The 25,725-nt window shown below is 39.0% G+C and overlaps 1 protein-coding gene across 3 annotated transcripts in view; it reads right to left on the bottom strand.

The window, feature by feature from the left end:
* Nucleotides 1–25,725, bottom strand: part of RBPJ (recombination signal binding protein for immunoglobulin kappa J region) — a 170,084-nt gene that overhangs the window by 14,628 nt on the left and 129,731 nt on the right. For all 3 annotated transcript variants that reach the window (XM_014937087.1, XM_014937086.1, XM_014937088.1), the window contains 2 exons: nucleotides 14,461–14,499; nucleotides 9,144–9,239 (listed from right to left, as the gene is read on the bottom strand). In XM_014937087.1, coding sequence (XP_014792573.1) covers nucleotides 9,144–9,232 — 89 coding nt within the window. In that variant the 5' untranslated portion in view covers nucleotides 9,233–9,239; nucleotides 14,461–14,499. The remainder of the gene's footprint in view (nucleotides 1–9,143; nucleotides 9,240–14,460; nucleotides 14,500–25,725) is intronic.

Raw genomic sequence — 25,725 nt, 5'->3', positions numbered from 1 at the left:
CACCATATAAACCTCGATGAGTGGAAGCCAGCTTTAGTATGAAAGTCTAACACACTTCTTTATCTCACTTATTCAGCAAAATTACCATTTTTAACAGGTATAAAATGCTTTTCTAAGCAACAGAATTCTTAAAAGATGAAACCAATGTCCTGACTCAATAATCACCGAATAATAAAATGTAAATATTAAGGATCCATACAAATAGATTGAAAGATTTGTCATTGTTTCAGTTAATGCACACAATTAATAGCTATGCTTTGTTAGAGAAACAAACAACTAAATTTTAAGTTTTACTGCAATTCGAAATGTCTCAGTGGTTATGACAAGGAGCAAAAATCACCCCTGCAGGCAAGAAAAAAATTACATTAAAAATTCTAAGTTTCTCACTTGCCAACAAATCCACAGTGAGAATTCTTCACTTAATTTTGCTCTTTTTAAAACACAGCAAAACTGATGATATACCAATCTGTATGCAGCTTAAATATCTACAAATATCTTTCAAAAGTGTCATGCTCTGGTTTGGAAAAAAAAGTCAGCCGACAGGAGGGTGACATCAGAAGATCTGCACATTTGAGAAGCCTGTTATTTTGTGAAACTATTCCTACAGTTTGCTTTTTAAACTTAATAATTCTAAACAAATAGAAATGACCGCTGTATTTTTCTCCACTGTGATAATCCATTTCAGCAAAGACTTATCATAACAATTATTTGCTCCTTTTATTGCCTTCACGCTGTTCTGAAGCACAGAAATTTTAACAACTAAACTTTTCTCATGTGCTTATTGCATCAGTTCTAACTATTTGTACTTTATTCTTTGGGGTAATTATGGGTCATAGGAAGGCTCTGGAATTTTTTTCTTACGATTGAAAACACAGAACACAGAGAACCGAAGCAACAGGTAGAAACTTGCCAATGTGCAAAGCAGACGTTTCCTGAGTGACTTGTCAACTTGAGAAACTACACAATAAACTAAAATTTAACACTTTCACAGTAGCAGCTCAAGAGAATTCATCCACCAGCCTAGCCATGAATCATAAAACTGAAATTTATAGTTATGCGACATTACAAAATCACCATGAATAGAAAAAGTATGCAGTAATAAATGTTATCAGACAGCACACCCCCTGCATGCCCTTATTGATTGCTATTGTGCCTTTTGCTTCTTGTCTTCTGCAACCTGTTCCACCTTTCTTCATGAAGATGCTGAATGATGCAGGTGTGTATTTAAGAACACCACAGGTTTGTGACACGTCAATTAAATCCTCCCCTTTCTACTAAAAATTTTTGATCTCAAAAGCAGGAATGCATTTCCTACTTTCCAACTGCATTTATTTCAAACAGCACAGGTGACACGATCTCCTTTCCCTCAAACACTTCTATACCCAAAAGGAAAAATGATCTTAAAAGGACTTGTGCTTGTGATGCAGGCAGTGCAACGGCAATGGTCAATATTATAAAATTCATATTAACGTACAATATACATAGACTTTCTACATACCAATCTAATTTATATGCCCTATATCATCCCACATCTATATACGAATACCATAACTGTTGTTAAAAACCTGTTCTGAGACTCATCTACTGGTTGCTGCAACTTTTGGCATGTTTTAGAAAAACAGAAAACCAAAACAAAGTAAGAAATAACAGAAATTACACTGAGAAAATTTCTATGGAGGACAATTGTGATCACATTTAAAAAAAAATATAGATATACACAGATAAGAAAGAGTCACATTTTTATTAGACTGGCAAAGGGTCAAGCAAGGGCAATGATCATGGCCAAGTTCAGAAGACTTACTCCACTTTGCCATCCCAGGCAGGGATGATCATGGCCAAGTTCAGAAGACTTACTCTACCTTTGCCATCCCAGGCAGGGATGAAATATGACAGTGGTCCTCTATGAATAATACTTTTCAAATGGGGGTTATGAACTAACTCCAAGGTTAGGAAATGCAATTTTTGGAGGAAAGAAACTTCAAGTAACAGATGCATTTATCCAAAAGTTCCTCTTTTGGAAACAAAACTCAAATTGCCAGAAAAGCATACCACATATCTAGTCAGCTTTTGAACCCTCAAACGATGATACAAGATCCTTTCAAGTTCTAATGGATGCATTCCAACGAATACCATAACTGTTGTTAAAAACCTGTTCTGAGACTCATCTACTGGTTGCTGCAACTTTTGGCATGTTTTAGAAAAACAGAAAACCAAAACAAAGTAAGAAATAACAGAAATTACACTGAGAAAATTTCTATGGAGGACAATTGTGATCACATTTAAAAAAAAATATAGATATACACAGATAAGAAAGAGTCACATTTTTATTAGACTGGCAAAGGGTCAAGCAAGGGCAATGATCATGGCCAAGTTCAGAAGACTTACTCCACTTTGCCATCCCAGGCAGGGGAAATATGACAGTGGTCCTCTATGAATAATACTTTTCAAATGGGGGTTATGAACTAACTCCAAGGTTAGGAAATGCAATTTTTGGAGGAAAGAAACTTCAAGTAACAGATGCATTTATCCAAAAGTTCCTCTTTTGGAAACAAAACTCAAATTGCCAGAAAATGCACACCACATATCTAGTTAGCTTTTAAACCCACAAACTCAAATGATGATACAAGATCCTTTCAAGTGCTAATGAATGCATTGCGCTAATTTTCTTCCCAGCAACTATAAGCTACTTCCAATAAAGAAATTATACACAGACTAAAAATTAACATCAACCTTTATTAATAGAGCAATGCTTTGCAAAAAAGAAAGCAAACCCTTTATATTCCAAGTAGGCCTAACATCATAAAGCAAATATCACATATGTAACCTTCTTCCTTATGTATTCTTTTGTATTTATCTTACTGAGAAAAAAAATCCTGAAGTTTTTTCATATCCTTTTTAATTTCAGCTTTATTCTAAACCAAGTCCTTTGAATAACTATGGCCACTAGATGGCAATCAAGACCTATAAGAAACAACATTAACCCACTGATGAAGAGAAAACAAGCCACAACAATTAAAGTGCTCTTTCTAAATTAGAGCACAGTGAAAAATCTTGGAAAACTATGACTTATTGAATGAAGAAAGAAACTTTTGAAGCTGAGACAATTTTAAGTTTGGTTAGAAGTACCAAATAAGAAGAAAGAGTATGGACACTCACAAATTGAATGTGTTTTCTTAGGTGTCAGCCTCTTCCTCTATAGGGTTGTCTATACCCTTCAGATATAGACAACTACAGCCTGGGGCTTTTTACTTCATATTTACAATCCCAGAAACTCATATATAGAAGAGATGAACTATAAATTTTCTATCCTATATAGTGTGAGTAAACCATGAGTATTCTCATATTCCTAATTTTCACAGAGTATTAAAGAAAGTGTCTTTGATATGTATAAAATAAGTGCTAGAAACAGGTTCTCTCATTAGTAAAACATTTCCAATGTAAATAGTAATGTAAATGTGCATGTGAGAGTCTCGCTTTCAGATAGCTATAAAGAGGAAAAGAGAAAAAGAAAATCACCTCCTCAAAATTAGTAGAGTAATTTAAGTAATTTCCAGTATTACTGATGGGAAATAAGGTAGGACAACGTTTGGTGGAACAAATGAAAATACTCTTCCTTCGACCTTTGATTTACAGGGCCTGCCTCCCTTTTTAATTTAACCACAAAACTAAAGTAAGACTGAGTAGGAGGTAAAAATTCTTGTGAAGTATTAATCTGACCTATAGCAAAAAGAAAACTATGTTGGGGGGAAAGGCAGCTGTGTCTGGTTCTTCTGAGCTTCTTCAGAATCTTCAGTACCAGAAGTAATGGTGGAAAATCACGTAGGATGTTATTCTCTTAACGTATTCTCTTAATATTCTTCTCTATGCCACGAGCAGACTGGTCATTCCTTGCTCAATGGGCAGTAAAACAACACAGGACATTCTTCTGTGAGGTAAACACCTGACAACTTGATCTAAAAACCACATGAGATCTGTCAGGGATGAAGGCTGTGAGCTCTTTCTATACGGGATGTCTAAGAACCAGGAATGTCTTCCCTGGATAAAACTGTTCCACACTCCTTAGAGCTGTAGGATGAAATCAGTGCTTCCCACTTGCTAATAAAAAGCACAGTAACTGAACCAGGGTAACATTTTAGCCAGGAAGAGGTCACAAGATCAATCTCAAAAAAGAGGCATCCCATAGTGCCCTCTCACATGCTGCTCAAGCGAGGAAAGACCATAGTATCATCAGCCTCATGTTAGACTCCAGGCTCAGTAACTCAGTACCACAAACCATCAAGCTGTTACTCATCTGCTCTGACAGATCTGTTCCATCAGACCTACTGGAAATGGAGCATTTTTCCACAGCAAGAAAACCAAGCTGAGATTTGCCTACTGATACTCCCCTTTAATCCAAATGACTTGCAGGGAAGAACAAGGTAATTTCTAGTGGTTTCTCGAGTCTTGACTGCAACAACAGAAAGTGGAATGGGTAGAGTTTTGGGCTCCTCACTACAAGAAGGACATTGAGGTGCTGGAGTGAGTCCAGAGAAGGGCAACAAAACTGGTGACGGGGCTGGAGCACAAGTCTTGTGAGGAGAGGCTGAGGGAGCTGGGGATGTTCAGCCTGGAGAAAAGGAGGCTGAGGGGAGACCTTCTCACTCTCTACAACTACCTGAAAGGTGGAGAGAGGTGGGGTTGGTCTCTTCTCCCAAGTCACAGGCAATAGGACAAGAGGAAATAGCCTCACATTGTACCAGGGGAGGTTCAGATTGGATATTAGGAAAAATTTTACACTGAAAGGTTATCAAGCATTGGAATGGGCTGCCCAGGGATGTGGTGGAGTCACCATCCCTGGAGGTGTTCAAAAGCCGGGTACACCTAAGTGCTTCCCATCCCTGGAGGTATTTAAAAGCCGGGTACACCTAAGTGCTCAGCAATAAGGTTTAGTGATGGGTTTTGTCAATGTTAGGATGATGGTTGGACAAGATGCTCTGAAAGGTCCCTTCCAACCCAGGCAATTCTATGATTCTATGAGTCTTTGGCACCACCTGGAATATTGTTTTAAATCAGGTAATCACTGAAGGAGAGAACAATATTCCTTCAGCCCCTTCAGGCCAATCAATACAGAGAATATATGGTACGTAAGTAGTGAAGCTGCCCTAACGGAACTTGTCAGGAAGCAAGGGGTAGAAAGTAAAGTCAAATCAGCTTATTTCATTACTACCTTGTTTTTTTATACACCTCTTTTCAAACTACAGGCTTCTGCTCACAAATGTTTGCTTTTTCAAATCATTCAGGTCATCCCTGTGTTCACCTTACAGAAGTCTTTGGGTTCAGGAGGATTTAGAGGTGTTCACCAGCTGGTTTTCTGTATGTTCAGGGTGTCATTAACAGGGAGGTTTTTCCTTTGTACCTGTTGGTCAATTCTGAGTGTGTCAAGGCAGGAGGTGTGTTTGTCAACTACCCACACTGTAGCTACTCAGTAATCACCTTTCCTTCTTAGGAGCTGAAAGAACAAACGTCATCCACGAAAGAATTCAATACAACAACAAACAAATGAAAAAATCATTAGGTGCCAGAGTGCTGAGGATGAAGTAGTGGAGCCATGGGGCAAGCCCTGGCAAAGGCTCTGCTCTCAGTAACAACAGCATTAACCAGAGGGCAGGCACACTCAGGTCAGTGAAATATTTGAACAGAAATTACAGGAGCTCCTTCACTAACAGCCAAAAACCAAGTAGCTAGACCATTCTCAGGCTAATCTGTAGTGATAACGTTTAAACTCAAAACAGCACATAATCCACAAATACCAATAGGCTACCATGTCCTGATATCCAAAACGCTTCAGTCCTTTAAACTGTTGAATGTTCACACTGTTCAGAATCTGAAGAGAGAACTCTCAGTAAATGGTAAATAAGGAAAAAAACCAAGAAGCACAAGGCAAACACCCACACTCACCAGGACTACACATCACCTGAGTCTCTATAAGCTGAATGTCTTTGAAAGACAACAGCCATCCAACAGAAAACATCAGGCAAAGAGTCTTAAATTCAACTGAATTCCATCCCTGAGCTTCTTACCTCCTGGCTCCTTTGTTAAACTAAACAACATTAACTTCATTAAGAGAAGGGCTAATAAGAAGCCACTCAAAAAAAAAAAAAGCTGCCTCCTTTCATTACTGTTATTTAGGGACAAGTATCAAGAACGCTCTCAAATTAACCCAGAAAGTCTCCATCCACGTGGCAACAACCTGGAATTGCATTTCTGTGAGGACTATTTAAACCAGACCACGCTACGTGAGATCTACACCGTCCACAGAGAGAGTTTTCAACACAGTATTTCACCATCTACTAAGCCTCAGCGAAAGGTAGCTATTGTGCTAACCTTTTAATTATGCCATGCTAAGTTTATTAACGATAAATATCTTCCACAACCTCTTAACAAACAAGGTTTAAAGACAGGAACAAAAGGTGGAAGTTTGTTTAGGTGGGTTTTTTAGGTTCTACATGTACTTGAAAGACGTGAAAATTTAAGAAATAATCCCTTTCATAACTTGAATTCTTCGTTACATAGATAGCACAATTTAACTTATTCTTTATGGATCAAAAATTAACCTATTCCATAGTGAAATCCTGTGGAAAATACGAAATTTCTCCATAAAAACATGAAATAGGTTTCTGTTTATAAAGCAGATGCAAAACAACTCGCTTCAGCAATGGTATTTAATGTAAAACTGGTGAAAACTTGGATTGACCACCTGCATAAAGCAGGCTAAAACCTTTACTAATTTTGCTCAGTCCAGCAATATGAAGAACCAAAGGAACATGTTCTACTATAAATAAAACAGAAGTAAAAAAAAACACTAAAAAAAAGCAAAAAGCTCATTTATCATTCAATTTCACTAAGGTCACACATGGATCCAAAGATTTAATAACTGGCATTTCTCTTTACAGTGATAACAACAGGACATCATTACTGGGAACCAGCAGAACAGTACCAGAGACAGTCTGGTACTGCATTAAAACATAAACCCCTCTAAAATATTTTAACTTATAAATGAAACCTTACTATGTATTCCAAACTTTCATTTTATACCCATATCAAAATGGCATTATTGTAGTATTTTATTACAAAAACCCAGCCATTTTCATTCCTAGTCGTCCTTTGCAAAGCTCTGAAATACTCGCCACTCATTTGACATGTTTCCATTTTTAAAGAGGTCATTCTGAGATACCTTTACCTTTCCTGAACCAATGCACTTGAGATAACACAAGCAACTAAACTGCACCTCACTAATTCCAGTTTCAACCACTTCCAGCAGTGAGAAAAGAATGACTAGTTTAGTGAACATCACTAGGATTTGGGTAACACATGTGCCTTTAACAGCATCAAGTGAAGGATACGTGTATATCCAAGGCAATATGAATTTATGGCAATGCTATGAAATGCACACAGAAACCTTCACAAACTGTTAGGAAAGAACAATTTGAAGTATTCTTCAGAACACTTATGTAATTTTTTCCAAACAGTAATGGAACTTTTACACTCAAAATTACATACTTCATCTTTTTAATTTCTCTCTTTTGATGCAATTTACTCTCCAATATAATGATACACAGGACAGCTTTGCAAAATGTTCCTGCTCAGGAACTGCTCTGGCCCCAGAAGAACAAACTGAAGTTACAGATAAAGTGTTCAGAAAGTCACTTTCTTATCTGAAGGCACACCCCTCGTTTTTGGGGAGTAATATGCTTAACTCATTTGCAGCGATGAGTTAACTACGCAATTCTCGAATGAAATGCAATCTGAGAAGATAACAATCAGAGGTCCCTATATTGTTGGGATAAATCTTTGGCTGTTGAGTTTATTGCAAAGTGTTCAAGTTATAATTTATTGCAAGCAAGGGCTGACATTGCAACTCTTTTGGATAGAGCAGATACATCATTATATCTGCTTCTGTGTCCTTACTCCTTCCTCTTTCACTGACTTCTCTTTTGATTCTCATCAAGAATTTTGGAAAGATCTATAAAGCACTTGGAGTAAATCCTTCCCTGGAGCTGCAGAACCCGGTCACTGCCCAAGGAAAGGACCTGAGACGACACAGTGAAAGACAAGAGCACTGAGGAGCAGCTGAAAACACAGTCTGCATCTCTGGGATCCACAAACATCAGGAAGTGTGACTTAGACTGGTAGGAACGAACCGAGAACTTCATAGGCTTAATTCTGACATTCCTGTCTTCTAACGCTTTCATACATAAATACATTAAAATCTCAAATCTCAGAAAACAGTAAAAACCCATAGTGATGTAACAGGACTCACACAACAGCAGCAAAACAACAGTTAAAACTTCAAAACCATTAGTGTGCTGAATATGTCGCCTTTTGTGGGAACAAATATTAATAATACAAAGCATCTGAAAACTAATCAAATACTGCACTATTAATTTCAGTGAAATTTAAGGTACAAAAGTATCGTTTATACCTACAGAAAATTCTATTTCATCACAAGAGGACTAGAAACCTGCATATGAAGGACCATTCTGTTTGTTTCTACTAGTCCTGCAATAAACACACGACATAGAGAAGACTGCAGGAAATTCACCTTTGCCTGAAAAGCACTCAACCTCACATCCTCCTGTACATTCCATCCCTTAGAAAACTACCTATTATTGTACCTTGCACTATATTGATTTTTACGAGAGAATGTTTATCATAAATATGGTTATGATTGAGCTGTCATTCTTTTTATAGTTATTACAGATCTGATTCAGAAAAGCATCTTAGTGAGGCTAGCAGTTTTCCTTTAGTTTTAATTGGAAATCACTCAGGAAAAAGGTCCTCTACAAATAGTCGCCATTTATCACTCTGTTGACTCCAGACTCAAAATGGAAGGTTTGCAATTATAGCCATTTTAGTTCAAGGGAAGAAAAACTTCACCCACAGATAGAGAACCTGTTGGTAGAAACAGGTCATCCCTCCATGGAACGCTGCAGGTTTGCAGCATTTCCTACAGAATTAAATGGTTTACAAGAACACATTTTGGTTGAAATTTCTTCAGCCTATAGTACGATGTGAGCAATTCTGCCATGTGCTCCACACCAGACCACACAGAGATTTTCTCCCTGGAAGCTGTAGAGGGAAGCCAGGAAAGCATAGAGATTTACCTTTTTTCATTTCCATATGATTTCTGCGCGACTTTCGCGTGGAGTATTAGCACTGTTTGATCCCCTCGCTCCTTTAGGTAATTTCGCATTGCTTCCCTGAAAATTAAAAGACAAAATAAGCTTTGAAAGTTCTCTTGGTTTTGTTTATCATTAAAATAAATCCAAACACAGCTTTAGGACAAAAAAACCCAACAACTTGAAATTCAAAAAAGGCAACTATTAACCGGGTCAAGAGGAGTTTGTTTTGTTTTTAAGACAATTGCACAGCAAAAAGAAGTGCTTATGTTGCATGAAGCTAGCAGTAGGGGTCTGTGGTCATCTACAATTACTACATTTTGCAGAAAAAAAAAATATGCTTGTGATGTAAAATTATATCAATGCCAATCACTGCACCATGTTCACAGAATCACACAATGCTATGGGGTTGGAAGGGACCTCTGGAGATCATCTAGTCCAACCCCCTGCCAGAGCAGGTCCCAGGTCCCAGAGCAGGTTGCACAGGAACGTGTCCAGGCGAGTTTTGATGTCTCCAGAGAAGGAGACTCCACCACCTCTCTGGGCAGCCTCTTCCAGGGCTCTGCCACCCTCACAGGAAAGAAGTTCCTCCTCATGTTTGGGTGAAACTTCCCATTTTAAAGTTTGTGCCCGTTCCCTCTTGTCCTGTCCCTGGGCACCACTGACTGGCCCCATCCTCTTGACATCCACCCTTTAAGTATTTATAGGCATAATTTTATAAATTAAAAGCCCAATTTTATAAATTACCATGCCACAAATATTTGATTATGCTTCATGAATTTAATATTGTCTCCTTAATCAATTTAGCCTCTAATGATAATGACAAATTTTTCTGAATTTTTCTTTAAGCTATTAACTAAATCAATGCAAAGTTCATATAAAGTTTTCTTTTGGTTGTGAAGATACTAAGAAAAACTGAAATTCTTCAGCTGATTATATCATCTAGTTTTCTAAAGAAAGTCTCTACTTCCTGCATACAATCAGCTAAAAAAAATAAATTAGATTTTCTATCGTTCATCATCACTGTAATGACAGACGTCATCTAAAAGCTGTAATTATCTCAAACACACAACCAGCAATTCCTTGAGAGAAGTAAGAGAACAATACACCCTATCATTCCTCCCTATAACAACCTAACTGTTCATTAAGCAGCACGCCAAATTCAACACCCTGGGGTTCTGCTGTGTCAGAGCGCCGACAGGAGCGCTTTTAAATCCCTGGAGGAGCTTTTGCAGGTTGAACGTCCACCAATGCACTCATCTTCAAAGTCAGCAACCGGAGAAGCAAATTATGAATTTAATAGGAAGTTAGATGAAGAGACATGGCAATGCCAGGCACAAATACAGGTTGGGCGGAGAATGGCTGGAGAGCAGCCCTGAGGAGAAGGACTTGGGAGTGCTCATGGATGAGAAGCTCAACATGAGCCAGTAATGTGCTCTGGCAGCCCAGAGAGCCAACCACATCCTGGGCTGCATCAAAAGCAGCGTGGCCAGCAGGGCAAGGGAGGTGGTTCTGCCCCTCTGCTCTGCTCAGATCCCACCTGGAGTGCTGTGTCCAGCTCTGGAGTCCTCAACACAAGAAGGACACGGACCTGTTGGAACAGGTCCAGCAGAGGTCACAAAGATGATGAGAGGGCTGGAGCACCTCTACTATGAGGACAGGCTGAGAGAGTTGGGGTTCTTCAGCCTAGAGAAGAGAAGGCTCCGGGGAGACCTTAGAGCCCCTTCCAGTACCTACGTGGGGCTATAGGAGAGATGGGGAGGGACTCTTGATCAGTGAGTGGAGCCATAGGACGAGGAGTAACGATTTTTAACCAAAAGATGGGAGATTTAGAAGAGATATTAGGATGAAATTATCTCCTGTGAGGGTGGCAAGACACTGCAATAGGTTGCCCAGAGAAGCTATGGATGCTCTGTCCCTGGAGGTGTTCAAGGCCAGGCTGGATGGGGCTTGGAGCAACCTGGTCTGGTGGGACATGTCCTTGCCCAGGGAAGGGGAGTTGGAACTCGATGATCTTTAAGGTCCCTTCCAACCCAAACCATTCTATGATTCCATGAAACCCTACAGAAGAGGGATTTTTTTGGCAGGGTTTCTTTTGTGTGAACTGCACCCAACTGTTGAATTATCTTTGAACAGATCTAGAAAACCAAACATTTCCGATGAAAAAAGATGGAAGATTAAAAGCAGTATTTTGTTGACAAGATCTTTTCCAAGAGAAATCCCACCATAGATTTTCACAGAAAAGCGAGGATGGGGAAAGGCTGGACAACAACAATCCAGCTTTGCTAGTGATGTTTTGTGAATTCTTGCATTTTTCATGCCTGCATCAGACAGTGATCAGCGTGTTAGATTTTCTGTGTAAATAGCAGGATGTAAGAGCAAAGACTTGAGTTATCGTTTTAAATCTGGACTAAATCTATTCACATTTGACATTGGTAAAACTGTTTATCCATGAAAGCACAGATGGAAGAACTGTCTCAAAGCGCAGACTTACTGAATTTACAACCACTGTTTAAGACTATATTTTAAACCACAAAACATAATTCACTATGAAATTATTATTATACATTTCATTATGATATATATTAGCTGCATTTAAGTGGTTTAAAAACTTTTTATCTGACAATTTGAAATACTTTATTAAGAGTACTGTCATACTAAATTAAGAACATCTGTCATACTAAAAACTTTTGACTTGACTACCATTAAAAAAAAAAAACACTCAAAACCAGCAACCTACATGCTAGGTGTTATCTAATGCTAATTTAGCATTGGATGAGGAAGAAATTCTGCCTTTTCTACCCATCTGTTGCTACACTTGTCTTGTACAACCCAAGCTCCCAGGAGAACTAGGAATGTTTCCCTCCAACCCCTCCCACTGATAAAGATAAAAAAATAACCATTGCAATTCTTATATGACATTATTCATTATTAAATCTTAAAACTCTCCTCAAAGGTAGTACTATTATAGTTTACATTTAAAAATGACTACCACAGGAACAAAGTAGTGTTGTTCTGCTGGAGCTTAAACAACGATGAATGGATTATTAGACAAACAGGACTGCCTTTACACAAAAAAAGCAGAATAATTTTCCAATAATTGAACGAAATGTCTTTAAGGGTCTACAGATACATTTTTTTAATATTACATAAAAAACTCAAAAATTTGTGTGATGGTTTTTCTGTTTCAGCCTTTTTCTCTTCAGAGAAAAAAGTTAGGTTAGTTTCCAGCAGCTATTAGCATAGAAAAGGTTCACAAGCTACTGCTTTGAGGATGGCCAGAGGTTCCCAGATGCTTACTCTGTACTCACAGGAAGTGTAGTACCTGGCACGTCACAGAGTCATGGAATTGTTGGAAGGGACCTCTAGAGATCATCTAGTCCAACTCCCCTGCCAAAGCAGGATTCCCCAGAGCACATCACTCAGGACTGCAACCAGGTGGGCCTTGAAGATCTCCAGAGAAGGGGACTCCACACCCTCCCTGGGCAGCCTGTTCCAGGGCTCTGGCACCCTCACCAGAAAGAAGTTTCTCCTCGTATTTGAGTGGAACTTCCCATGTTCCAGCTTGTGCCCGTTGCCCCTCGTCCTCTCACTGGGAACCACTGAAAAGAGTCTGGCTCCATCCTCCTTCAACCCACCCTTGAGATACTTGGAAGCATTAATAAGGTCTCCCCTCAGCCTTCTCTTCTCCAGGCTAAAGAGCCCCAGCTCTCTCAGCCTTTCCTTATCTGGGAGATGCTCCAATCCCTCCATCATCTCTGTTGCCCTACGCTGGACTCTCTCCAGTAGCTCCCTGTCTCTCTTGAACTGGGGAGCCCAGAACTGGACACAGCATTCCAGTTGTGGCCTCACCAGTGCAGAGCAGAGGGGGAGAGTGACCTCCCTCGACCTACTGGCCATGCTCTTCCCTACACAGCCCCGAATTCCATTTGCCTTCTTGGCCACAAGGACACATTGTTGGCTCATGGATAATTTACTATCTGCCAGGACCCCCAGATCCTTCTCCTCAGAACTGCTTTCCAGCAGGTCCACCCCTAACCTATATTGAGGATATTGGTGTATGGCATTCCATACACCAATCCCCAAGTCCATCCCCAGGTGCAGGACCCTTCACTTGCCCTTGTTGAACCTCATTACGTCTAGGAGCTAAAATCCTGCACATGAAATATTGAGTCACTAGAGTTAATACAAAAATTATTTGAAAGACCTTACACTGAACAGACATTGTTGTTTTTAAATCGTAGAAGACAGACTCTACCAGTAACTTCAGGGTGATGTAACAGGTTTTACTGCTCAAGATAGGAAACAGTTCATTACTTAAAACTTACTATCTTTAAATATCTGTGAAGATTGGTAGGCCAACAGAAAACAGCACTATTTGTTCAATTAGTTACGGATCAATTTTGCATTGAAATGAAGTTTAACAGTGATGCAAGCTAACCTGAAGCTTATCCAGAGATGCAATGTGACAGATATCCTCAACACAAAACATAAATGCTCCCCCCATCCCTGTGCTTGATGTGAAGCATCATCATTTTATTCAAAACAAAAATAGGCCAGAGTGACCATGGGTTTCCATGGCTTTATACAGCATTATTGCCATACAAAACTATAAAAAAATTGCCCACCTTTTGTACTTCAAGCAAACCGTAGATTTTAAACTCAGTAGCTAGTCATAGTTGGCAGAGTTTGTGGCACAGGATAATAAATATTTGCATAGACTGTGTTGTAACAGTCCGAAAAAATGTCAACTGCTTAAGAGCTAGTAGTTTAAATACTTCCCAGACAGACCAAGCACTGTACTCCAGTCACTCCCAACGCTTTTCAGAATGGATTGACTTGATGGTACTATTTGATGCTACCTCTGACTGCTTGGTATCACCAAAAATGGGTTAAGAGCACTCCTTGACAGCACTGGGTTCCTTTCGCTCTTACCTGCTGCTCAACAGCTGAATTATGGCAGTAAAAAGTGTAATTTTATGCAGCCCCACAAGACACTTTCATCCAAGAAAAGAAATCCAGCTCGTTCCTGGTGATTTAAAACTAAACAGATTCACATCCTACTGAATAATCTGCAATAACTGATGTGTGAAGTCAATACCATTTCTAAAAAGGCATTTTGAGTATTGTGCTAAAAACAAGCCACTCACTGTTCAAAATTTTACTTCCAGTTGCTGATCACATACAATAACAGAAAAGCTTTGATATTTAAAAATCTAGGATTTTTGACTTAGAAATCTTTCTAAGAATGTGAAAAAGGTAACTTTAGAAAACTGTTAAAAACAATTTCTTTAATGCTTACCTGGTGAGCCGTTTCGGTTGAGGTCGCTCTCCAAATTTCCTGAAAAAATAAGAAGTTGCTAATTTAAAACACAAGTGTTTATTCATAATTTTGCAGTGAAATATTATGCCAAATTTTACACTTTTAAAAAAAATGTTGGAATTTTGTGTCTTTTCTTTATGATTTCCTAGAGACATTACTATTAAAGTATCAACCACCTCCTTGCAACATCTTTTCCCACAATAGCAGAGGCTTTTTTTATTTGGAACACTAGATAACTTTGTTAAAGTCACATTTACTCTTCCTCAGAATGGCTTTCGAAAAGTTCAGATATCACAAGTATGTAAATAACCAGATCTCTGCCATAGCATTGGCCAGAAGTGCCAACAAAACCCAGTCATTATCAACATACAGAAATTGACAGACTTTTCTCCAAGTTGACACATCACACTGAACGCTTTCCATCAGGATAATTTCTCAGAAATCTGTTTTTCCTCAATGACTTCTTACAAAACTAATGACAACCTATTTCATACGTGTTGATACAGAATTAGAAGAAAAAAAAAAAAGCTCTCTTGTGGAATGTAACCAAGCACAATCCAGAAACATCCTGCTACACACTGAACATTTTTTAGCCATAAAGTGTTTTGAGACAGCTGTACTTCCTTGAGTGCTTTAACACTCTTCTTGAGAGAGAGTACACTTTTTACACTAGATTAAGACTTTCCACAAAAGTCTTTACATAGAACACTGAATTTACACAGGACAGAGATGTTTTAATTAACAAAAACACACTTGGATTAAACCCAAAATGGTCAGGTAAAAGACCTGAAAAAAGGAAGGTCATACCCAGCCACATACATCTGCTCAACCTGATAATGAAATATAAGCACAAGCTAAACTGAAGACAAAGAGGAAATAGAAAAAAAAAAAAAGAACAGAAAAAAAGAGCAGGCTTAGCTTAACACCTTTCTATCTAAAAATAAACTGAGGCATAAAGGACTCTGCTTCTGCTGCCAATGCTCATAAATATCTCTCTGACTGGCCAAACTGTGATAAGTGGGCATATCGTTCCCGTTGTGCTTCCTGTAGAGTGAAAAACCCCCTCTTCTAATATCGCCCTACAGCAGCGCTGGAGGCTCCTCAGGCAACAAGAACTTGGTCATTAAATGATGGGACAAGAAATCCCCCCTGTTCGTGCAGTGGATCTGTCCTGAACTCATACAGCAACTGGTGGTGGAATGACTCCATACCCCCCATACCCAGAATTTGAGTAATTCTAGAAAGGTACAAAGTAAAAATCCATAGCTATTGCCATTTCTCTGGTTGAGCAGAATAGCCCTCTCCTGAAAAGACAGTGACAAGAACATTCAGCAAGTTATTGAGTTATTTCTCAAGACTTGAGAAACTGGACTTCTAAAGTATTGATAGTCCACTCTAGGTAGATGAATTGAATAAGTCAGGTGAAGCCAGATTTTTTTTTTTCAATTTAAACAATGGAATTAAAATTTATTTTTCCAACCAGACATAAGTTCCTTTCATGTTTTACTTTGTTGTTGTTGGTTTACTTGTTTTGGCTTTATTTTCAGCTCTTTATTTTAATTCTTGCTGCAAGGTTTATTTTTTTTAAAATATATTTTAAATTTCAAGGTCTATGGGACACTTACTTCATTTATATTTTTCTCTGTGGTACGTATCACTGCATTGTCAGATTTGTAATGCAGAGAGGTCACTGGAAAACCCAAAGAGCCTTGTAATTTGGCAGCAGGAAAGTTATATCCCAAAGGTTCTTTGCTTTTATTACTTATCTTTCCTGGATCTGCCCTGCTTCATCTCCTGAGCACGCCCTGTGCCTCTGATTTTTCCCTGGATAACTGTGTGAGTAGGTGTGCATTTCCCCCCTCACCCCCCCTTCCCAGCACCATCCCCTGAAGACCTGGGATCATGGTATCTGGCAAAGGATTCACCTCCCTATGACTCACCGACTAGACAACAGATTACCTTTAAGCAACACTCTGCAGACAAACAACATCCCTAGAGATCAGCTCCCTGATTTGGGGTAGAACTACAGTCTTTGATTCAATCCCTCCGCACATTTTAATTCAGCATGAAAAAAATAATAATTAAGAGGTGCCTGTTTTGGAATAAAGGAGGCAGTATGTACACCACACTTGTTTGTACTGGGGCCGCGAGATGCAATTTAAGAGGAGGACACTCAGACATCAGAAACTGCATCAACACAAAAAAAAAAAACCTCCCAGGCAAAAATCTTACACTCCCATAAGGCAACATCTATCTATGCAGACCTCTTGAGCGCAGCAGATATACTCTCCTTCCATGGACGCTTATTGCTGTCTAAAAAGAGCTTTATTAACAAGGTGTCTACACAAAACAGTTGCAATTACTTAAAGAAATAAACCCCATTTTTTCTTTTAGTTACACTACAGAATCACAGAATACTATGGGGTTGGAAGGGACCTCTGGAGATCATCTAGTCCAACCCCCTGCTAGAGCAGGTCCACCCAGAGCAGGTTGCACAGGAACGTGTTCAGGTGAGCTTTAAATTAAATTCAGCTACTTTTTCCTCAATAATGTCATCTTGACAGATGACTGTTGGTTATCAGTAAAGAGTGTCAATGAACGGCTCGAGTACCACCTCAACATCATCTCCAAGATCCCTTGAAGTTCTTTAGAATTAAAAAAACTCTAGACCTGACCTATAAACGACGTAGATCAATAGACATTTTCCAAAGGATACCTAAATTTTCAGAAAAATGAATGTGTCTTGTATAGGAATGCTATAAATCAAATTATTTAAATAAGTGACCAATACGCACAATGAATAAGGTTGATGGACATTCTTACACATCCGTTAAGAAATATCCTTAGCTCAATAGCAACGGTCAAAGAAGTTCAAATTCAAGAATGACTTAAGACTGGAAGAGGAAACACAAACATTACCATGTCATTATTCTGCACACACTCACAATCCTGAAAACTGACTGAAGTTCACCGAGATAACTTTTTTTCCACTGTTTTCAAAGTAATAAAAGATACCACAAAAGTCTGGGGTTGTTCAGTCTGGAGAAGAAAAGGCTCCAGAGACCCAGCACCATCCCCTGAAGACCTGGGATCATGGTATCTGGCAAAGGATTCACCTCCCTATGACTCACCGACTAGACAACAGATTACCTTTAAGCAACACTCTGCAGACAAACAACATCCCTAGAGATCAGCTCCCTGATTTGGGGTAGAACTACAGTCTTTGATTCAATCCCTCCGCACATTTTAATTCAGCATGAAAAAAATAATAATTAAGAGGTGTCTGTTTTGGAATAAAGGAGGCAGTATGTACACCACACTTGTTTGTACTGGGGCCGCGAGATGCAATTTAAGAGGAGGACACTCAGACATCAGAAACTGCATCAACAAAAAAAAAAAAACCTCCCAGGCAAAAATCTTACACTCCCATAAGGCAACATCTATCTATGCAGACCTCTTGAGCGCAGCAGATATACTCTCCTTCCATGGACGCTTATTGCTGTCTAAAAAGAGCTTTATTAACAAGGTGTCTACACAAAACAGTTGCAATTACTTAAAGAAATAAACCCCATTTTTTCTTTTAGTTACACTACAGAATCACAGAATACTATGGGGTTGGAAGGGACCTCTGGAGATCATCTAGTCCAACCCCCTGCTAGAGCAGGTCCACCCAGAGCAGGTTGCACAGGAACATGTTCAGGCGAGCTTTAAATTAAATTCAGCTACTTTTTCCTCAATAATGTCATCTTGACAGATGACTGTTGGTTATCAGTAAATAGTGTCAATGAACAGCTCAAGTACCACCTCAACATCATTCTCAATAATGTCATCTTGACAGATGACTGTTGGTTATCAGTAAAGAGTGTCAATGAACGGCTCGAGTACCACCTCAACATCATCTCCAAGATCCCTTGAAGTTCTTTAGAATTAAAAAAACTCTAGACCTGACCTATAAACGACGTAGATCAATAGACATTTTCCAAAGGATACCTAAATTTTCAGAAAAATGAATGTGTCTTGTATAGGAATGCTATAAATCAAATTATTTAAATAAGTGACCAATACGCACAATGAATAAGGTTGATGGACATTCTTACACATCCGTTAAGAAATATCCTTAGCTCAATAGCAACGGTCAAAGAAGTTCAAATTCAAGAATGACTTAAGACTGGAAGAGGAAACACAAACATTACCATGTCATTATTCTGCACACACTCACAATCCTGAAAACTGACTGAAGTTCACCGAGATAACTTTTTTTCCACTGTTTTCAAAGTAATAAAAGATACCACAAAAGTCTGGGGTTGTTCAGTCTGGAGAAGAAAAGGCTCCAGAGAAACTTTAGAGCCCCTTCCAGTCCCTCAAGGGGCTACAGGAGAAATGGGGAGGGACTCTTGATAACGGAGTGGAGCCATAGGACGAGGGGTGATGGTTTTAAACTGAAAGAGGGGAGATTTAGATGAGATAATAGGAAGAAATTCTTCCCTGTGAGGGTGGTGAGACACTGGAACAGGTTGGCCAGAGAAGCTGTGGCTGCCCCATCCCTGTAGGGGTTCAAGGCCAGGCTGGATGGGGCTTGGAGCAACCTGGTCTGGTGGGAGGTGTCCCTGCCCAGGGCAGGGGGTGTGGAATGTGATGATCTTTAAGGTCCCTTCCAACCCAAACCATTCTATGATATTATGAAGGCTGCAAACACAAATGGATTCAGATTAAACAGAACCCTGGTACAGAACTCCACCAGCTCCTATTAAACACAATGACCTTTTTTCTATAAACTTGTTCTCAGGAAAACCTAAACCATCTTCTACCAGCAAAGTTACCAGTAGGGAAAAAAACCAACACAACACCAAAACCAGCCTATATTTTCCCTGTCTTTCACATTCTTTCCTTAATCATCATTAGTGAACCAGTATCCTGTCTCCTATGAACCAGATACATTCCACAGCAGCAATTGCATTCAGGATGCCAGATATTCAGTGACATTGCAAAACTCAAGATATGAAACAAGACATGAAAATAATAGTAATAGGGAAAAAAAAAAGTATCAAATGTATTTCATTTCATGGTTCATCTGGTTTACTCTTTCCATATGTTGGCAACTTGATGTAGAAATCTGTACTGAGAACACAACCCGAAGTACAAAACCTACCAGTAATTACCACGTAGAAGAAGAGACAAGGAAGCTTCTTCATTTTTTCTGATGTTAAGACAGCCCATTTCAAAGTGCAAGAAACACATTATCTACGGTTTTGTACTAAATGACAGACATTGTACAAGCTATGATCACTGTTATTTCACACTTTCATATTTGACTGGCATGTTGAAAAATAAGCCTGTTGAGACATTTCAAGGTTTCCTGTCAGAGATGACAGAGACCGCAACATTTTTCTTGCGTAGGTTTCCCCCAGACTTCACTGTACTGGAATTTCTTTTTATATTCACTATTTCTACTCCTCCTCTTTGTTTACGTCTTGAAAATATGCAGATTGATGGATAATAAAAATATATAGTAAACTAAAAACGTATCAGTTCTATTCCAACAGTGGTTATTAAACAAGATAAATATATATAATTTGAAATCCTAATTATAAGGTATGTATATCTCACCAAGTTCCTTTCCTGTTTTTGTTACTTTACTACCCCAGACCAAGCACTGTCTCAGGTGTACTGAATTGCAATTCTAGACACACAGTCAATCTGCTGTTTCCATTCACAACACTAATTGAGTGCAAAGTGTATTTTATTAGTATTTCCCCAACACACTACTCCGCAAACATGAGTGTGAGCATTAGTCACACCATAATCACTTGCTGTTGCAGGGTGTTATGCTTGTTCTAATAATTCTTCTCCCAGTCCTGTATTTTCTCCAATGACTAGTTTGCATTCTATTATTTCATGCATTTTACTTCTGATGCTTTGAGCAAAATTATTTCACTTCCACGTTTTGCACTGTAGGAATAAGTTTTCTCCCACATCATGTCCCAAATCATTCTCCTTTTCAAGTCCATCCTTTTCATTTAGCAAGTCCCAGTTTGCCATTCGGACTTTTATTCAAGCTTCTTTTCCTCATTCACAGAACGGGAAGTGAACTTACTCTTTTTCTTTTTTACTGATCCTTAAGTAACTATGGAAATGAACAAGTGCATTCACATTAATCTTAGAAGAACACTAGTTTTGGTCAAACTTTTAATATTCTCAGGTTAGATAAAAACATGGCATAATGTACAGGGTAAGTTTCAAGTGTTTTCAGAAAAAAAGCAGAATATCAAATCCTATTTGGAATTCCTAGCTCAGATAAAACACAGACTGTATTATAGTTTTCTATGGCTGCAGGAATACGAATTTCCACTGCTTCCAGCATGTACAAAGGTGCACAAAGACAATCTATCAGTTAACATATGCCTCTACTTAAAGTACCAAACAGTGTTACTTTCTGGAGATAAACATTAATGTTTTGGCTCAATTTTTTTCCCAATGGTTCTGTAAGTCAAAACAACTCTGGAAGGAAAAATAAACACATTAAAATTAATTTAATTAAATTTAATAAATAATAGGAATTATTGGAAATTAATTTCCAAGAACAAAATTATTATTAAAAAAAAAGGAAAGGAAGAAATCACATGCTGTCCCATCTTCAACTTTGAAAATCCGTGGTCACTGAACTGCTCTAGCATCCTCCTGCCTGGAACATGAGGTTCAAATTTTTCTAGTATTGGCCTTTAGCCAAGAACATCCTTTTTACTGTTCCTAAGAAAGTCCATTCACCTTTATTTATTGAGCATGGAAGCCTTAAAAAAAAAATATATATATACATTTCCACAACATTCAAATAGAGGCAAACTTCAGCAATTTGCCTTAAGAATTCTATCTACACTCAGCCTACAGACTGACACAATTTTTGGCATCCAGTAGGAACAGCATGGATCTTTCTGTAAATAATGCTCTTTCCAGAGAGGCAAAAAGCAAAAGGGAATTGTCAAATTTGAATAGAGTAGGAATAACAGCTGAGCAGAAAGCAGGCAGGTTGGAGAGGCCAACATGGAATACAGAGAGAGTGAGGACTGAGAATGGGAAGACACGAATGGCAAGCAAAGACTTGCCAGTTGAGAAGGAGGAGCCTGAGAACATCGTGAGGAAAGGCTGAGGGACTTGGGTCTTTTTAGTCTGGAGAAGAGAAGGCTGAGGGGGGATCTGATCAATGCCTATAAATACTTAAAGGGTGGGTGTCAGGAAGATGGGGCCAGCCTTTTTTCAGTGGTACCCAGGGACAGGACAAGAGGAAATGGGCACAGACTTGAACATAGGAAGTTCCATCTAAACACGAGGAGGAACTTCTTTCCTTTGAGGGTGGCAGAGCCCTGGAAGAGGCTGCCCGGAGAGGTGGTGGAGTCTCCTTCTCTGGAGACATTCAAACCCCACCTGGACACGTTCCTGTGCAACCTGCTCTGGGTGGAACCTGCTCTGGCAGTGGAGATGGACTAGATGATCTCCAGAGGTCCCTTCCAGCCCCTATTATTCTGTGATTCTGGGAGATGAGGCACCAGAAAAGGCTGTGGCAAGGCAAAACATTCAGATTTAACTCCAAAATACACAGACTAGGGAAAATACACTAAAGTTATCTGTATCGTCTGTTGATACAAATTGTCACAGTGACTTAAAAATTTCAACATTGGAAATAAAAGCAAAGTACTTGCCTTGAAGAATCCAAAACCATATTATAGAAGATATCCATATGTTGAGAACTGAGTTGAAATCTCTTCATTTTCTTTTTTGACTTGCTCAAGTATGAAGAAATCATCATGGGAGCTGGGTGCTAAGCCCAGCAGGCAGCCACTTAAGCCTTCTACCCCCCGCCATTTGATGGTAAAAAGAAAAGCAGAAGTAAAAAGCAAGAAAACTTGTAGGTCGAGATAAAAATTGTTTAACAAACAAAGAAGTGGAAGAAGAGAGAAATAAAACAAAGCAAGCCAATCACTCACCACCTCCCCACAGCTATGCCAATGAGCAGCCAGTTCCCAAGCAAAACCTGGATAACCTCTCTAAATCCCACTCCTCTCTATTTTACTGCCCAGCATGACATTAAATGACACAGAACATCTCGGGTCTGTTTGTGTCACCTGCCTGGTTGTGTCCCCTTCCAACGTCTTGTGCAGCCCCCAGTCACTGTGGGGGGATGGACACGGGACAGGGTGAGAAACAGAGAAGGCCTTGACGCTGTGGCAAACACTGTTCTGCAAGAGCTAAAACATGAGTGTGTTATCAACACTGTTTTGGTCACAAAGAACACAGCATCACGCCAGCTGCTACGAAGAAAATTAACTCCATCCCAACCCAGACCCAGTACAATGAGAAAACTGAAAACAAACGGATACTTTCTAGATGGGAAACAACTGCCAGGTTTTGAAAAGGCACAGAGTTCCTGTTCATTGGAAAAGTTTCACTCCCAAACATCCGACTGTCAAATCGTTCCTAACTGGACCCACACACTTGTTGGTGCTTTCAAATTATCTAGCAAAGGCCTAATGTTATTCCTGAATAGCCAAACCAATTCTTTATTGGTCCAGTTATATGACAGCACAGATCACAGGATCTGCTGCAGAACACGTCAGAGGAACTCTTTAATAAGCTACAAGAGATGGCTGCAATTCCTCAGTACGGATTCTGGAAACAATGCCCAGACAAGGGTCAGAAGGAAACTTCCCTGGAAGGAAGTTATCCTATAACTTCTGTGCAATCATTCCAGCTCCTTCTCCCGAAGCACAAACCTCTCAGCAGCTTCCCATCCCTGGAGGGGTTCAAGGCCAGGCTGGATGGGGCTTTGAGCAACCTGGTCTGGTGGGAGGTGTCCCTGCCCATGGCAGGGGGTTGGAACTCGATCTTTAAGGTCCCTTCCAACTCTAACCATTCTATGATTGTCAGAAATAAGATACGGCAATCACTAATGCAGGGCAGTATAAGACCAGGAGACTGACTGAGTGACAAGTCCCTCTCTCCTTAAAGCTGTCAAATAAATGAATTTAGAGACAAATACAGGCTGCTTGGCACAGGCTTCCTAGGCGATAGAGATGATTAAGAATACTAAATTAAATGCAGAATAGAGCGATGAAAGAAAGTTTGTACTTCCTCAGAGGAGGCCTGAGGGAAACAATGCTTGAAACAGGAGGAGTCTAATGAAAAGAATTTCAGATTTTTATATAATCTCTAGAGAAGTTTCAGAATACACTATTCAATTCAGAAGGAAAGAACAGAAGAAATTCCAACCTCTGCTGTCCAATAACATGAAGTGACAATGACTTTTGGTGAGAGGTTGAAGTTAAGTTCCAACATTTCTAATATCTACCAAATAGCTGGTATCCCAAAAGCAATTAAGTGTGACAGGATGAGGGAGGAAGAAATACTGCCACTTCAACTACTACAGGCATAGTGTAGTTAGAAGTGGAGCAGGAGAAAGCTCTGTGCTTCGCTTAATCCCAGTTCTAAAACCAAAATCAACTGTCAAGATGCAACCTTCTCCTACACCTCTTACACAGCCATGAAACTTGTGAGAAGTTGGACAGTGAGACAAAAGCCTTTTAAAGAAAGAAATTAAAATAAGACATTACAGGTATTTTATATCATCCTCCCTCAACTTTAAAACAACCACTATGCAAGTCTTTCAAATGCTTTGAGCAACCTGCTGTAGTAGGAGGTATCTTAGCCCAAGGCAAGGGGGTTGGAACTCAATGATCTTTAATGTCCCCTCCAAACCAGTTTATGATTCATTCTCTGATATGACCCTTGTCATATAAGGACTTCTAGCATAAGAAACAAAAATACTTTTTAAAGAATTGATTTCAAGTTGCTATGTGACCAATTATCACAAACCTATTAAACGTGGTGCACTACAAGCTCACCAGTATGTGAGCTCACCAGGGTTACTTGGCCTATTGAGGTTATCCAAGATCTAGGGAAGGGAAATACTAGGATTTCCAGTTTTACATTTAATGTTTGAGGATTAATAGAAAAGTATTTCTTTTCAGCTATTAACAGAGGTATCTGAGAAAAGCTGAAAAAGATGCATTCAAATAGCCTGCTGAGATTCTGTTTTCTCTTTCTTTTAATCCTCTATCCTCCACCCATTTCCAGCTTCAATTTCTCACCACAGATAAATTAGCAAGGAACTGAAGAAGCACCGAGGAAAGTTCATACTCATAGACTAAAAATTATCAAAGCCAACATATATACAACTGTGCCCATGTACAGGACACATTGAATAGTCCTCAGGAACTATCCTTTCATCTTCCTTTTGTTAAAAACACTTCATGCAGGTTAAGCAGTATCCTGCAACCTTCATGGTAAAACTCAGCTACCCCACATCACCCTTGTTTTGGCTTTGCACATTTCTACATTTAGAGCAACATGTTACATCAGCAGTAAAATCAAAGCAGCAGATGCACATTTTAAAACACAGGGATTTTCTGCTAATGTCAGTATATTTTCCTGTGCACAGATTTCTGTGAAGACAAGATGTAAATGCTGAAAATATTTCTGTGCGTTCACCTACACAACCATATTCTCTTACAGACATTTTAGAACACAACTCCCAAGGGAAAAGATCAACCATCACTAGGAAACGTTATCCCATCTGGTGGTTTCACAGACACAAAGAAAATTCCTAGATATTAAAAAAAAATGGCCATTTATGATCCAGCATGTAAAAAAGACCACAAAATTTCATAGTGTTTTCTGCTATGATTGGTCTATGGCATATACATTAAACATAGCTGTTGGTTCACTTCACTTTTAATATTTGTTTGCTGTTGGAGATAACTGATGCATTTGATTTCTGTAAGTGCACCTTATTCCACACTGATATCCTTCGTTTTTAACATGAAGCTGAAAATAGAGTGTTATTATTTGCAAATGGTAAAAATTCAGAGCTCAGAATTGACGTTCTGCAGATTTAACACATGATTAAAAATCCAAAATACCTAAAGGATACAATTTCTAAGAGATGAATGCAAAATACATTGATACATGCATTCAGTTAAGATGGAATAAACACAAGCAATTAATATTACTGATGCTCAAAATTTCACATTTATCTTTTCCAGAGGTGAGGATACTGAATAAATGAAGCATACAAATGGCTAAAACAAAGACCTTCAGAAGGAAAAATTTACCTTCTCCAAAACAAAAATGTGTTCAATACCCACAGGTCTGATCATTAAGGGAAACAGAGACAGTCGTACTACCAGCAACATC

Source organism: Calidris pugnax, unplaced genomic scaffold (assembly GCF_001431845.1).
Source record: "Calidris pugnax isolate Ruff unplaced genomic scaffold, ASM143184v1 scaffold49, whole genome shotgun sequence".
Classification (NCBI taxonomy): Eukaryota; Metazoa; Chordata; class Aves; order Charadriiformes; family Scolopacidae; genus Calidris; species Calidris pugnax.
This window is presented reverse-complemented; position numbering and strand designations above follow the sequence as displayed.